This window comes from Sinocyclocheilus anshuiensis, unplaced genomic scaffold, assembly GCF_001515605.1.
Source record: "Sinocyclocheilus anshuiensis isolate Anshui unplaced genomic scaffold, SAMN03320099.WGS_v1.1 scaffold380, whole genome shotgun sequence".
Lineage (NCBI taxonomy): Eukaryota > Metazoa > Chordata > Actinopteri > Cypriniformes > Cyprinidae > Sinocyclocheilus > Sinocyclocheilus anshuiensis.
The window spans coordinates 144,832-159,788 of NW_015557081.1; the positions used below are offsets into that span (position 1 = coordinate 144,832).

The 14,957-nt window shown below is 35.7% G+C and overlaps 1 protein-coding gene and 1 long non-coding RNA gene across 2 annotated transcripts in view; one reads left to right on the forward strand and one right to left on the reverse strand.

Moving 5' to 3' along the window:
• Window positions 1-10,859, reverse strand: part of LOC107676926 (prestin-like) — a 12,855-nt gene extending 1,996 nt beyond the window's left edge. Inside the window, 17 exon segments of the mRNA XM_016471668.1 lie at window positions 848-1,060; window positions 1,356-1,484; window positions 1,645-1,737; window positions 1,939-2,008; window positions 2,625-2,731; window positions 2,918-3,013; window positions 3,240-3,317; window positions 3,501-3,614; window positions 4,852-4,999; window positions 5,101-5,183; window positions 5,278-5,430; window positions 5,952-6,116; window positions 6,499-6,671; window positions 8,459-8,569; window positions 8,848-8,987; window positions 9,858-10,122; window positions 10,615-10,859. Of these exon segments, the coding sequence (XP_016327154.1) occupies window positions 848-1,060; window positions 1,356-1,484; window positions 1,645-1,737; window positions 1,939-2,008; window positions 2,625-2,731; window positions 2,918-3,013; window positions 3,240-3,317; window positions 3,501-3,614; window positions 4,852-4,999; window positions 5,101-5,183; window positions 5,278-5,430; window positions 5,952-6,116; window positions 6,499-6,671; window positions 8,459-8,569; window positions 8,848-8,987; window positions 9,858-10,012 (2,028 nt within the window). The 5' untranslated portion in view covers window positions 10,013-10,122; window positions 10,615-10,859.
• LOC107676928 (uncharacterized) overlaps window positions 1-13,965 on the forward strand; it is a 16,680-nt gene extending 2,715 nt beyond the window's left edge. The window contains exons 2-3 of the long non-coding RNA XR_001632792.1: window positions 9,258-9,260; window positions 13,954-13,965. This is a non-coding gene — a long non-coding RNA (uncharacterized LOC107676928). The remainder of the gene's footprint in view (window positions 1-9,257; window positions 9,261-13,953) is intronic.
• The last annotated feature ends 992 nt before the right edge of the window (window positions 13,966-14,957 follow it).

A 14,957-nucleotide genomic window follows, 5' to 3' on the forward strand; every position in this document is an offset into this window, starting at 1 on the left:
GTAAATAATGTCATTAGTTTTACCATCAGTTCAAGCCCGAAAGGGCAACAGAGTCGCGTGACAGACAGATGATGCAGTACACAAGCCGCGGTTAAGACAGCTGACTCTACTGTGATGTGACGCTGTCTCTCTCGCTCTCTCTCACACACACACACACGCACACACACACACCATGCGCCAATACTTAAACTAATAACAAAACAGTAGCTGATTCAGAAGCACCAGATTGTCATAGCAAAGTCAGAATTACCTCCGCTCCTAGGATCACGAAACGGTCGTCCATAAAATGCATTGCTGTTCTGTTGTAAGTAATCTTAAAGATTCCTAAATGCATCTACTTTCGGAAGGCCAAATAAAGTGCTTTTGCTTTCGCACTGAAACACAGCGTCTCCCTGACATGGCTGCTTCAACACTAACTGCGGTTACTGAAACCACGCCTTCTTTCTTTGCGTGAACATTTGGGCGGCATTATGCTAATATTTCCACGTAGTGAGGTAGATATGTGGGGGCGTGTTAGAACGAGCCGTTTTAGGGGGGCGTGGCAGAGTCTTAACTTTGATAAAGAATATCTCTTTGGTTTTGAGACTTTAGTCTTTGCAACTTCAGGGATCTTATCTATGCACAATCAGCTTGTAACACTCCAAAGAGAAAGGAAAACTTGAAATCGCATCATATGACCCCTTTAAGAGTCAGTGGATTGTTCAAACATCTAACCCTAAAGTATGAGAAAACGTTAAACTCATGCTGCTCAATATGCAACAGCGCAACGTGTGGTCTAATGTATTAAGCCAGATCTCGCTAAACGGTCTTCAAGTGTCTTCTTTGGAAATAAAAGCTGTTGACTTACTGATTTAATGGTTTTGGCTCCTACAGAGTCAATAAAGTTAACCGGAGTAAAGTCCAGTATGATGGTGTGAATGGGGGTTAGACGCTGGAGAAAGAAGTCATCCTCAGATTCAGACTCAGTGTTGTTCTCATTCATCTGGCCATTGGTATACACATGATCCATCTGCTTCTTCGGCCCAGCCACCACCTCACGAGTGACGCCTAGCTCCACATCCTGTTGTGGCACCACAGAACATGTCAGTCAGTCACATACTCAGAAATCTTTCATCACTAAGCCGCCACATTACATGGAAAGATTTTACAGAAGAAAAGCTACAGTGTTTTGTTCTGAAATTTTGAGATTGTACAGTGTAATTTGCATAGCTCTGAAATAACATTTGGCTTGCAAAAATAAATGTATTGATGCATCAAAAATCCCAACATGGAGAACCCATGTTGAGGTTCAAATACTTTTGTAAAGGTCATAGGTCACAGATCAAATATATTTAGATGAAAAAAAAACATCATACCAATAAGACAACTGCATTTTTCTTCACTGAGGAGCAGTGGTTTACAGCCTTCCTCTCCCCGTTGTCTCTTTTTGCATATTTTAGCTGTGATTTCCTGCCAGTGAGCAGTTGTGCTGGGTCAATTCCAGTCTGTAGTCACAAAAATAAAGTGTACCGAACTTTATAAAGCCAAAGGCCTGCTGCTTATAGAAATCTCTCTACACAGCGCATGTTCAATAAATACTCAAGGATAGAACCATAAAACACACAATATTTTAAGTTAATAATAACTTTAAGCACTTGGTCTCACCTTTGCCTTGAGGGTGCTCACATACAGGTCACTGTTTGCAAAGTATATGGAAGTATTGGACTGAAAAATCTTAATCCCAGAGCATTCCTCAGCCTTGAGAAAGAGAACAAACGACTGATAAGAGGACAGAGATTGTGGTGGAAAAAAAGGATGATGGATTAAATCAGGCCTAATTGGGTGCCTGTGACTAAGAAAAGCTTGAGAACAACACTTTTGGAATGAAGCAAGTTAAGGATCTAGGCTATTAATGGAAAGGTTAAGATGATTTAATGTATTTTAAAAGAAATGTCTTACCTCTTCATACTCATCCACATCAAAGTACAGTCCTGTATCTGGGATTTGTCCAAGAAGAGCATTTTTAGGGCTTAAAATAAATAAGATATGAATTAGACATTTCCTTTGGCAAGTACGAAAGTAATAAAAAGGTCAAAATAATCCAAACAATGCATTGAAAAAAAAAGTAGAAATACGAATATATTGAAATAAATATACAATATATTATGATTTCATTATATATATCTATAAATACTTCAATTAAATATTTAAATACAATTCTGATTTATTGTTCATAAAATACTAAATGATTTAAATTAATATTTAAAAAACAAAAACTGGAAAAGTTGATTGCTGAAATATTAAATAAATATGGAGCAAAGTGAAATATCAGGTTTCATGTTGATTTACTATATTTCAGCTGTCTTGCATTAATTGCCATTAGAGCAGTATGAATTAATGCATCATATAAACCTTTTATGTAAACACAAACTACTTAACAGATACTTTACAAACTATTATCTATTTATTACACATTATTAATACATTTAATAAAATGAATGTATATTCATTTGTATATATGTATATAATAAATCAATAATTTATTTTAATTCAGTATCAAGATTTCATATTGAAAGACAAAAAAGGGTTTTCAAGCTGAATTTTGTTATCAGTTGGTATCAGAGCAGTAAGACATGGTGTTTTACCATTGTGTTCTGTAAATAACTGTGAGTATGGCAAAGCCCATGGCAACCACCAGACCATAATCCAGACCCAGAAGAACTGATGCAAAAAAGGACACCAGCCAAATCGCCTGAAGAAAACATGTCAGACATTATCAATAACAAAACCAAATTTCACCATGTCCAAAAAAAAAAAAAAAAACATAAAATTTATTGACTGGAAAGTTTAAAAAGAGAAAAATGGTTCATTTAAATAGATGGTAACCAGTAAAAATGATATGATGAACACAACCAAGTTAAGTGCCTCTGACACTCACCAGTTCAATCTTGCTGGTTCTCCATAATGCAGGAATGTCTTTCAATTGCTTATACATCCCCAGGAGATTGACCATGATGATAGCAGCCAACACAGTCTAATGAGAGTACAAAGACGACACTAATAAACACCATCTGATCTCTGACCTTTGTCATTTTGCACTAAGAATGCTTATGTTCTGCCAAGAGAGCTTTGGTAACAAATTAGGACTGTCCTTCACACTTCCAAAAAAGACCAAAACATTTTAAACCATTTTTTATAATTAATTTTTGCACAAAATCAATAAGCTCCATGGCAAGCATATCAGATAGCACTTCACTTACTGTTGGCAATGGCTGAAAGACAAATCCAATGGCCACTACCACCAGTAGCACAAGTATGGACGCCAAGAGTCCTGCAATCTGCAGACACACACATCAACATAATTAAATTGAGTCTTTCAGGAGGCACGACTGTTATATCTTATCTTTATGCCACTGAGATTATGTCATTATGAAAGGGACACTCCATTTCAGGAAATGCATTTTCGCATTCATGAGTACATATTACAGATATGGCATCTTACACAAATATGTCACACTTACTTCAGTATGTCCTCCTGTGCTCTCCTGTACCAGGCTGCGAGACATTGAGGCAGTAACGACAAACGTGTGGAAGAATGAACTCATAAAGTTACAAAGTCCCAGTGCGATGAGCTCCTGCAGTCACATTAAACACAAAATGACTTCATTAGACCATGTGATTTCATGTCAGGATCATAAAAATATTAAAACTATTGTATAACTGCTGTGGCTTCGAAAACTTTACTCCATGCGTTTTGTAGCTAGAAATAGTAGCTCACACAGTGTACAGCCAATTTTACATACTGTGCATAATATACACTACCATTTTTTTTGTATTAAATTAAAAAAAATTTTTAATTAAGACTTTTTTATTCAGCAAGGATGCATTAAATTGATCAAAAAGCGATGGTAAATATATTTATAATGTTACCAAAAAAAAGTCTACTTCAAAAATAATAATATTACTATTCTACTACAAAAAATTAAGCAGCACAACTGTTTTCAACATTAATAAGAAATGTTTCTTGAGCATCAAATCAGCATATTAGAATGATTTCTGAAGGATCGTGTGACAGTAAAGACTAGAGTAATGGCTGCTGAAAATTCAGCTTTGCATTACAGGAATAAAATATATTTTAAATGTAAAATAAATGTACTGTATTTTTGATCAAATAAATGTAGCCTCACTGAGCAAAAACATTAAAAAAATCTTACCGACCAAATTTGGAATGGTAATGTACATGTAATTATACTGTAGAGTAGAGCAGTATGTTAACATGCTATTCCGAACATAGCTCTAATTTTCTATATAAAAACGAAAGTTCCTAGTTACTGTCGGTTGTGCTCATTACGTTGAGGATCTTGGCTCCTCACACAAAAATTCGTCCTAAACAGGCAAACTTGTGAGCTACTGAGGTCACAATCCATCTCTTTTACTGTTGTTCACTTAAGCTTGCCACTTTGCAAAATGTTGCCCCATATGAACTTTCCCTGCAATTAGTGTACTATAAGTCACTTTGGACAAAAGGATCTACTAAATGGCAAGTAACTAAGTAACTGTAGAGTCTGGACATTCAGCTGCAATGATTTGGAAATTCAGCTGCAACTTAAAGCAATAGAAACCAAAATAAAGGGCAGCTGAATAAAATCCAAGTCCCTGCCTCTAAGAAACAGAGTCAAATTACTTTGACAATGAAGAATGGGACAGCTTAATTAGATACAGTGTTACATCTATTGTTTTATCACTTCGAACCTAACAAACTACTTTTTGTGAATTGTTTGCTTGAAAAATATGCTTGTTTTATCTTTCATCAAATAACGCAGTATAACACAATTTATATGACATTTACAGACATTTTATTTTATTCTCTACCTGATTTCCATCCACACTGTAGCCATGCTTAAGAGCAAAGGTTTTGGCTAATGATATTGCAATCGAGAAGCCAACAACAGCTATAGCGAAGGCATCTGGGAAGAGGTTAGGAAAGACCGAGAAGTCTGGAATCTTGGGTGGCAGCAACCTTAAAACAAAACATTAAGAAAGAAATATTATAATGTAAACATTTGTAAAAATGTAAACCATTTCAGTTTGGTATATATAAGTAAGCCTGCATGTTCTTACCCTGTGGGAATTTTACCCACAACTTCTACTCCATAGTTTTCAGACATAACCATCCCATACGAGATTCCAGTGGACACAATTACCTTCAAAGAACAAGAAAATCACACATTCACACAAAGGGATTTTGAGTACATGTGTGAGCAATATGTTTCTTAGGAAGGGCGTTTAAAGATTTACCACTATGATTTCTCCAGGGATGGGGATAGGTAGCTTCTTTTTGAAGCGTTCATTGAGATCTTTGATGAAGTACAGGAACACCATACACACCAGTCCAATAATTAGCGTGACAACATTAGTGCTTGCAATGTTCCTGAAGACAGCATCAAGACTCTGGGGGAAAACAAAATGAATAGAACAAAGCTATACAACCACAAAAAAACATTATCAGTTATTTTAGTACTATTTATATACTATTACAGGAATTTATTATTATTAATATACATTTTTATAGTCAAATTCATATTTTACATTAATGTGACTTTTCAGGGTTATTTAAATTTTTGTTTATTTTAGTGATGTTTTTTTAATAATTTTTTATAGGTCTATTTTTCTGTTTTAATTTCAGCAATTTTAGCACGTTAACATTTTATTTCAGTTATTTAGTCCATTTTAATTATTCATCTAATATTTACATTTTATTTCAGCTTTATTTCAATTAAGGAAGCTACTCTTAACAACAACTGGCCTTGAAAAGACCTTTATTCATTCATGATTCAATTAATACCTTAAACACCAATGAGAATATGTGAATAAGTGTTTATGAAGTAATGTGAAGCATGTTTATAGGTGCAAAAGTGGCACATATCAACAAAAAGCACCCTAAGGTTTCCCCAGTGTCAAAGGTTACTCACATGCACTACAGAGAGAGGCCCGTTGAAGCGCGCAGTATGCACTCCCAGCAGGTACTTGATCTGCGACACAGAGACGTGCACAGCGGCAGCTGTGGTGAAACCTCGCACCAGCGGCTCAGTGAGGTAAATCGCCAGGAAGCCAAATCTCAGCAGACCCAGAACAAACTATGGGAGATCAGAACAATTATGCTCCCAAACATCAATCTGAGAGTACCTCGGGCTACAGTAACTTTAGGAGAATCACATGAAGTCATCAGCCTGAGCAGGTTTACAGTTTTTACAGTTTACAGCCTATGTTTCAGGAATTTACTTGTATTCCAAGCACAGATACTGGAGGATGCACTGGTCTTGATCAACTACAGTAAGGTTCAAACAATGACAAATAAAGATGAATTGAGCACATCAAGAGAGATAAATAATGAACTAGTTCTTTCTTTGATATCAGACATTATACACGTCACCCTTAATAAAATTAAGAAAGATCATGACTAAATTCTACACTCATTTTGATTTTTAAAACTGCAGGTAAAACCAGATAGCAGCCCACCTGAATGATTCCTACTAGGGTTGTCAGAGCTACAACCACCTCCACTCTTCTGGCATCACGAGCCTCAAAATCCACAACCTGTGACGCGTTGGTCCCGTTGACTGCAAACATGGAGTCCGGGGCCTCCCTCACAGCAATGCCGCCAATCATCAAACTGATTACTGCGAAAGTACCTGAATAAAAATACAATCAAAAAATACAATAAAACTTCAGGAAACTGTGCTAAAGTTAAGTATGGATCACAAATTACTTTTGTAATTATTTACTATGTTATAAGCTGTCTTACCAGACATTATATATGCAAATACTGTCTATTTTTTAACAATAACTACTGTTTCATCATTTAAAACCTCACAACCTTTTTGTGAAATGCTATGTTTAAAAGGTGTGATTGGGCTATTATAATACATGCAACTTAAAATAATATCTGCATTTATAGCTAATAATATCAGATAATATTAGGAACAGTATTTTTTGCAGCTTAAAACATTATAATCTGTATTTACATCTATTATTATTGCATGATCACTTTTACAGCAGCAATTACTTAAGCACTTTAAGGCCTTTAAGTGCATGCATAAAATAGATACAACGTACTATTTAGCAAGCCTGTTACCACCTAAATCAGTGATGAAAAAGGCCATTTTTAGCCATAGAAAAACAGTGTTGTAGATTAAATCTATATTATTACTATTATATTTTTTATATGATCTTATATATTTAATGCAATGGGATTTATACTATTTAAATTGTGTCTTAAGCCTTACAATGTCATTGTGTAAGAGTAACAGGTGGTGTAATCGCTCTTTGGTATACATTGCTCAGTGGTTCAGTGTTGTCACAGGAAAAGGAGCTCCTTTATCATGTGAGCAAGTATGTCTCAGTGCATTAATGAAAGTAAGCTCTGCCTTGGACCTTCATCTAGATAAAGCCCTCTGCAACTGGGTCTGTTTTACATTGTCCATAGAGGGACAGAGCGTGAGTGTTGTTTAAACAGGAGGCAACATGCTTCTTTGCAGCAGGACCTTGTCAAATGTTTGAACTAATGCCAATTCTCTTGCTCTCAAGTGTAGCCACAGGAGCCGAGAAAACAAGATGTTGAAGCAACAACTCTGGTTTGGGTAACCTTTTTGACTTTTGAACCTTTGATCTGTTCTTGGTGGTGTTTCTAATATCCTGCAGGGATTTCTGAGGGTTTGAAGATTCCCACATTAAACAGGAGAAAAACAACACTGCAGGGCATCTACCCACCCATAAAACAGTGTGATGATGTCTGCACCAACACTAATAAGGTTCTCAGAAACGCCACTTTCATTTCCTGCTTACGAAAGTCAGGACATTGCAATCAGAGCAGCTTTAGAGCTGTCGACCTGTACAATTGGCAGGAACAATGAAAAACTGACTTCCTGATGAGACTTTGCCACAGGAGTTCAGGAAGTGCTGGGAAAAACGGACTAAGGATTTTAGATCTCATCTAATTGGACTACACTTGTTTAGTCTGGTAGTAATGCTTTGCTTATTAACACTGACTTAGCAAAACTGTACAGAGGAATGTCACATTTCAGTTAGCCGCACGCACGCACTCAGACATTTGGACAAAACAAAAAAAAACACATTGCAGCTTAATCTGAACCCATGTGACCAGTATGTGAAGCAACCAACCGCAGTTTAATTTAATGTAAAGCGTAGGGTTTGTCTAGAAAAAGAAAAAAAAAAAAGACAGGTGTAAAAAAAACAGTGCATGGCAGTCTCCACAAAGGCCCACTGCATGAAGTCATTGTGAAGTGTCAACCAATCAGATTACAACTTCCCAGACCAAGGAAGAACTTTCAATTTATGTGAGCAATATTCACCAGACGGTCAACGAACCAACCGTGGGTGGTCCCATCTGAGGCTGAAACAATATTTTAAGTCACAAGCATGTTATTAAAAGCTTGGCATGCACGCCATTTAGTCTCACCTATTGATATATGTTTGGAGGTACCAAGGAATGTGTATAATAGTACGGGATAAAACGATGAATATAAACCAAACACTGGAGGAACAGCTGCCAACATCGCATATGCAAGACCTGTTGAATGTAACAAATCAAAAGATAGAGAAATGATAAAATGAATATGCCCATTGATCAATGACATAAAATAAATTCAAATAAAACGAGTAAATGAGTAAAATAAATTAATAAATAAACAACAATATATAGTTAATATTATTTACTATATTTATATTAATTCTTATTATTACTATTAAAATAAATAAAATTACTGCTACTACTAAATAGATACATTTAATAAGATTTTAATATAATTATTCATTTTTAATATTAACCAGTTTTCAATAACATCTGACCTTGAGGTAGCTGCATTACACCTGTGCTGATGCCAGAAACTATGTCTCCAAACAAGTATTCCTTTAGTGGATATGATGGCAGCCATGTTAAAATGGGCAGGAAACCAAATACAACAGATTTGGCTTTCTCAGAAGAACAGCTGAAAAATAAGAGAGAGATGACTATTAGTATAAATATGTCATATGATTTTATTGTGCATATAAAAATTCTGCAAACAGTAAGAGTGGAGGAGAAGATTATCAGTTAATGACGACTTAAATTATAGTCCGCCTTTGTCCGTTAGGAAACTGAGTCATCAATTTATCCAGCTCAGATTGGGACAAGCAGGTTTAACAAAAGTAATGTCACAACTGTTGTGTAATACTAGTAGTCCTGCAATATTATATGGAGGATATGATAAAATAATAAGACTGTCATAAATGAAAAACAGTTGTTTTATCAGTCCAAGCTGATTTTCTAAAGTTCAGATAACACTTGAACCTGATAAAATTGTTATAGTTCAAAAATACAGCCAAGAAAGTCACAATAATGTGAAATAAGACAATTGAAAACATTTATATATTTAGTGGGGTCCAAAAATCTGATACCACTAATGCTTGTATTTAGATTTTTTTTTTTAAACAATTTTTCATTACTACTAAAATCCTCAGAATAACAATTTGAGTGAAAAGTTGAACTGAAAAATGAACACGAATGTCAGAATGTGTTTGGTTTGCCTCACTTTTGCTTTAAAGATTCAAACTGCATGAACTTCACAAGTGTAAAACTGATGATCATGCCCTCATGCATGATTTGAGAATGATCACCTTGTGCTTCACTGGATCTTATCATCTGTACAAAGAGTTGCATGATCAATGTCACATATTTGCTTGTATGATTAGTGACCAATAATACATTACAGAATATTTCTCAATACAGTGTCAGACTTTTGGACTCTACTGTAGCTCAGAAATAAACACAGACCTATCATCAGTAACAAAGCAAGCACAATGTATTGAAATAGCCCTACCGGAGATGCTCAGCTATTCTCCGTTGAAAGGACTTGGGTGTCCTCTTCTTCCTATGCAGAAGCTCTGAGTCAATATAGCCTTCATTGAATATGGGACGTTCCACGTGGTACATCAGTGCAGCGGACGGTTCCTCACTAGCAGTTACGTGCTCCATAGCAGCGGTGGAAACACAGGCATGTCAGGCTATGATGACCTCGTGAATGCACTCGTGTACTTGCTTTACTTCCTCTTCCTGTTTTCAATGAATGGTAGAAAGAGAGCACTCTGTGAAGAAAGAACAGGGCTAAGAATCAACTTCAAACAAATGTATTTAATTCAAGCATGTTTTGTTGATCAGCTATTAGGTAACAAAACATTTTAATGTCACACTGACAACCCCCTTGGTTTTATTTGGAGACTTGCAGTAGTCAGACTCTGCTGGTGTATAATTACAAGCCCTCAAAATAATCATGAACGACTTTAGCCTGTATAGTGATGATCTATCATGCAATAACATACTGGATATTTAATATACTTAAATGCTGCATCAAAAGCAAGCACAAAGAAACCAGCCTGCAAACCTATAAAGTAACCTGCAGAAAAAAATAAATAAAATAAAATAATAAAAACAAAAATCTGATAAATATGTTTTGCCTTTTTTAATAATAATAATGATGATGATAATAGTTCATTTTATCCATTCAGAGAAACAAAAAAAAAGTTGCATGAAAATTACATTACATGGTTTTATGATTTAATGTGTCTAAAACACACAACCTGTCCTGAGGACACAGTGTTCAGCTTGAGCAAGAACAACCGATCCATGGATCCAGTCCATTTTTAGCACAGTCCTCTGCAAATCACAAGACTATAGTAAAATGAAACGTACTGGAAGTGACTGATGCCAGTGGTGTAGGCCAATGTTGACAAAGCACTGGTATAAACATTACAAACGACACAAGATAAACCCATGACATGCAAGGGTCATTCCGTGAAACAGCTGTCTTATCCATTTTGAAAAGGTTGGTTTTTAAAGTTTTTAAAACATTTGGTCACAAACAATGGGTTTAAGTGTTAAGAAATTGCATTTTGTCATCTCAACTTAAATGCAAAAAATACAACAATGATGCCTAAGTAACAGGGATGACAGCATCAGAGTTGCCAGTTTTACAGTTGGCAAAACATATGAAGTGATCTTTATCAATTTATCTTGTTTTGTTTGGTTTGTCAGGAGACACTAACTTGTCCTTGAAATGTTCACATCCTAAATAAATTATATCAGTATTCCATTTTATTTATTTCTATTATTTACTTAATATCATGGTGCACAACTTGGGGACACAACTTTGAGTCTTTTAGTAAAGTAAATCTGAAATAATAATAAAAAAAATGTTGTTGCTTTTTTATGTAGTGCAGATTTAAATAAAATTAGCATTTTTGCTTATACATTCAGAAAAAGTAGGATTTACAGGGCTAGGGACAGACTGAAATGCATTCTCCTGAAGAAAGACGACGAAAAAAGCATTGAAAATTAAAGTTACTGGATTTAATGGATTTGAAAAGATGCATTTAGAAAAGTGCCTATAACAGCACACAGTAAACGCTGCTTTTAGCTATTCGTCGTTAAAGTCTTTGTTTACACATGTTTTTGAGGAAACATGAAAAGAACAACCAAACAGCATCTGACATATGCATATGTCAACAGCACAGTCATGATGTAATGACAAAGCGACTTCCAACATCGAACGTGTCTTTCTGCCACCCTCTGTTCCCTCACACTTTTAAAAACATAAGGAAACCAGAAATAAACATTTTTGGAGAGCGTCCTCGTTCTTCTCCACCCTACGACTCCACAAGCCTGTTAAGCAGGTACAATATAGTGTAACTAAAGGGCTTTGCGCATTTATTGTAGTTTAAAGGAGGAGAAAAAAGCCTAAGCATCTTACCTCTCACCGCCTCAGTCCTGAAAATGACCCAAGGTCGGTGAACTGAGCTGAGAAGAGCGTGAGCATCGACAGTCCTGTTACTGTATAACATTTGAAAGCCCTTTAACTGCCGACTACAGCTGCGTCATCCGCTGCGCTGATAAGAAAAGCGCGACGTACCTCATGCGTCACTACTTACGCCAGAACAGCATCATGGGACATGTAGTTCTTCACTAACTCAACCGTATCAGATAAACGAGATAAATACTGTTCATACGATATCCGGTAGATTATAGAGAGATTGTTAAACGCGTAATTATAGTTTTATAAGTAATTATGATCAGAAACAAGCGCATTTTATACTAAATAAATAATTGTCTCTGATATAACAATGCAAGGTCGTAAATGCAATGTAAGCGCGCCATCTTGTGTAACAACTATGCAACAACAAATAATTCCAAGGTAAGCTATTATGTGTATTTAGACAGTCTTAGCTGGTTGAAGCTGGTTAAATATATTATACACACAAATTACAAAGATTTTTTTGATTGTTTTAAGGTGTTTATTTTTTTATTTTTTTTAATGCTCCAAATAGCTTAGCAGTACCTCACACTATACGATTTTAAATTTCGAGTTAAATTACCTAATAGACTTTGGGCAAACTGGGACAGATTCCAGGTTTCATCAAAAAGATAAAGAAAAGGAAGAAAGAAAAGCATTAATATGAAAGAATTTTAGTAAAATCTCATTTCTGATATCTTAAATCAAAATAGGTCCTATAGCCTATCACAATCACAACATCCTGAAATTATGTCACGACTAAACAAGCCTTTTTGAGTCATTCCATGCTAATTTAGGATGAACTTTTACCATTTATTTTAAATTGTATACCATCATCATCATAATCGTCATCATAATAAGGATGATTACACTGTCCTATGTAGTCACCCTTGCGGCCTTCGGCTTAGAGCTTCAAATAGTCAGAATCACGTTACACTTTTAAAAGTAGAAATATTAAAATTATCTTACCTGTAGAGAAAACGTCAAGGTTTAAAAACCCAAAATCAGCATCTAGACTACTGTCTTTACAGCTATAGCGTTGCTCTGGCACATAAAACAAGAAAACATATAACAGCGGTGCACTGAAGCTCCTCTGTGACAAATGACACCAGTCACTCGAAGACTGCACATCCTGGAGTTTTGAAATGCTATTTATAGGTTAGCTGTACAAGCCCATTGAATTTATTGCACAGAAATATGGCATTGCAATACATATTACAATGTATTGTGCAATCATTGAACAGAGAGGATGCCATGCCATGAACCTTATTCTGCCCCATTTCAACTCCAGAAGAACCATTTGTTCTTAGTGTGAATAGCATTTTAATAATCTGTACATTTTATGCAATGCAAAGGTTTTATGGATGTTAAAGGTTCTTCATGGAACCACAAATTCCAACAAAGAACCTTCATTTTAAATACAGGTGGGGTTGTGAGGGGTCTCCAGGAGGGGTCAGCACCTCCATATAAATTCAATAAGAGGATAACTAGTTCAAGTATACACAGTGAACAAATAATCTTTACAGAATATTATAGAGTATGTTTTGCTCGGTCGCACCTTTAAAAAAGACTCAAAGGCTCTCACAGGTGACTCGCATAGTGGAAAAGAAGAAAGGAAACGCCCACTGGTGCTTCTAGCGTTCATGCGATGGGTGTTCGGCTTTCTCCGAGTTCATTGACTGCTAATCAGGAAATGCCTTTTAAGACACAAACCCAGATTCAAAGCGATCAATGCGTTCTTGTGATTTTAGTCGCTCGAGGGTGTTTAATGATCATAAAGAGACTTGACGAGACGTTTTAGAAATAGCCGAGCGAATGATTTGATTCTGCAGGATGAAAATCTAGATAGATAATGTTAGGTGAACGCTGAAGGTTTGTAGGTGAAAGACATCACACACCTTTGATCATGCCAAGAACGAAAAGCGACGAGTTCACTTTCGTCAGTCCAGGGGTGAAATGTTTACTTTTCTTCTTCAACATGATATTTTGGGTAAGTGTTGCTCATATTATATCATATTATATTTAATATTAGACAATTTTTTTAACACTTTAAAAATATATATGTACACTATATTATAGTACATTATGCACACACACACAAAATATACTCTTTATATATAAGAACAAAAAGACTAAATACTGCATAGTTGTTTTTAACTCCTCCTCACATGATGTGGTTTAATGATTAATGTTTTACCAAATGACTCTTCAAACTCCTACTTTTTAATGCACAACCACGAAGCAAGCTTTGCATTTAGACAAACAGAATTAATGTACTTAGTTGACGTCCAGACTGAATAATGGTCAAATTAGTCTAACAGAGAATTAAAAGCAGCTTGACCTGTATTCATAAAGGCCAACCTGCTTTAATGGAGTTTAGTATGAACAAACACTAAAAACATCACCCATGGGCATGTCTCAACACCAATGTGTATTACTGCACCTCAGGCTAGATTCTCAGAATACCTCGAAAAACACAGAACAGTTCATGACACACAGTACAGGAGTGCCTGCCTGCATTTAGCATTTTCCCAATAAATTGGGCCTGCTGTGCAATAAGATCTTTCTAGAATAATAATGAGTTAGATCTCATCAACAAAACCCTCTTTTGTGAAGTTCTTGATGGTGCCAGTTTACTTTCCCAAACTTTTTTAAACTTGTGGCTGTTGCTAAGCAGCGGGTCTCATTGATTCATATGCTGATAGAGCGATGCAGGGTGTTTGGATGAGTGGGGGCCCCATGCTTCCTTTATTTGTTGCCCTGTAGCATTTACTGAATAATAGACCTTAAATGAATAACGCCTCTTCAGAGGGAGAATCAGACACCCAAAATATTTAAAACAGGCTTTGATACTTCAGTTGTTTGCAGAAAGGCATCAAAATTACTATTAAGCTCCTAACAATTTATATGGACAGCTGACTGAGATATTAGAGTGTATTGCATTCTTGCTGGTGCAAAAAATGCACATGCAAATACCTAAGGAGATTTCATGCTCAAAGCCTCAAGAACAACTCGGTTTTTACTATAATGCAGTATAATACTGAGAAATTGCTGCACTGTACAAAAAGAGGTCCAAATCATCTTGTTTCAGTGTTGATCTGTGCACATTTGTGCTCCTTTTAGTGGTACAAATTG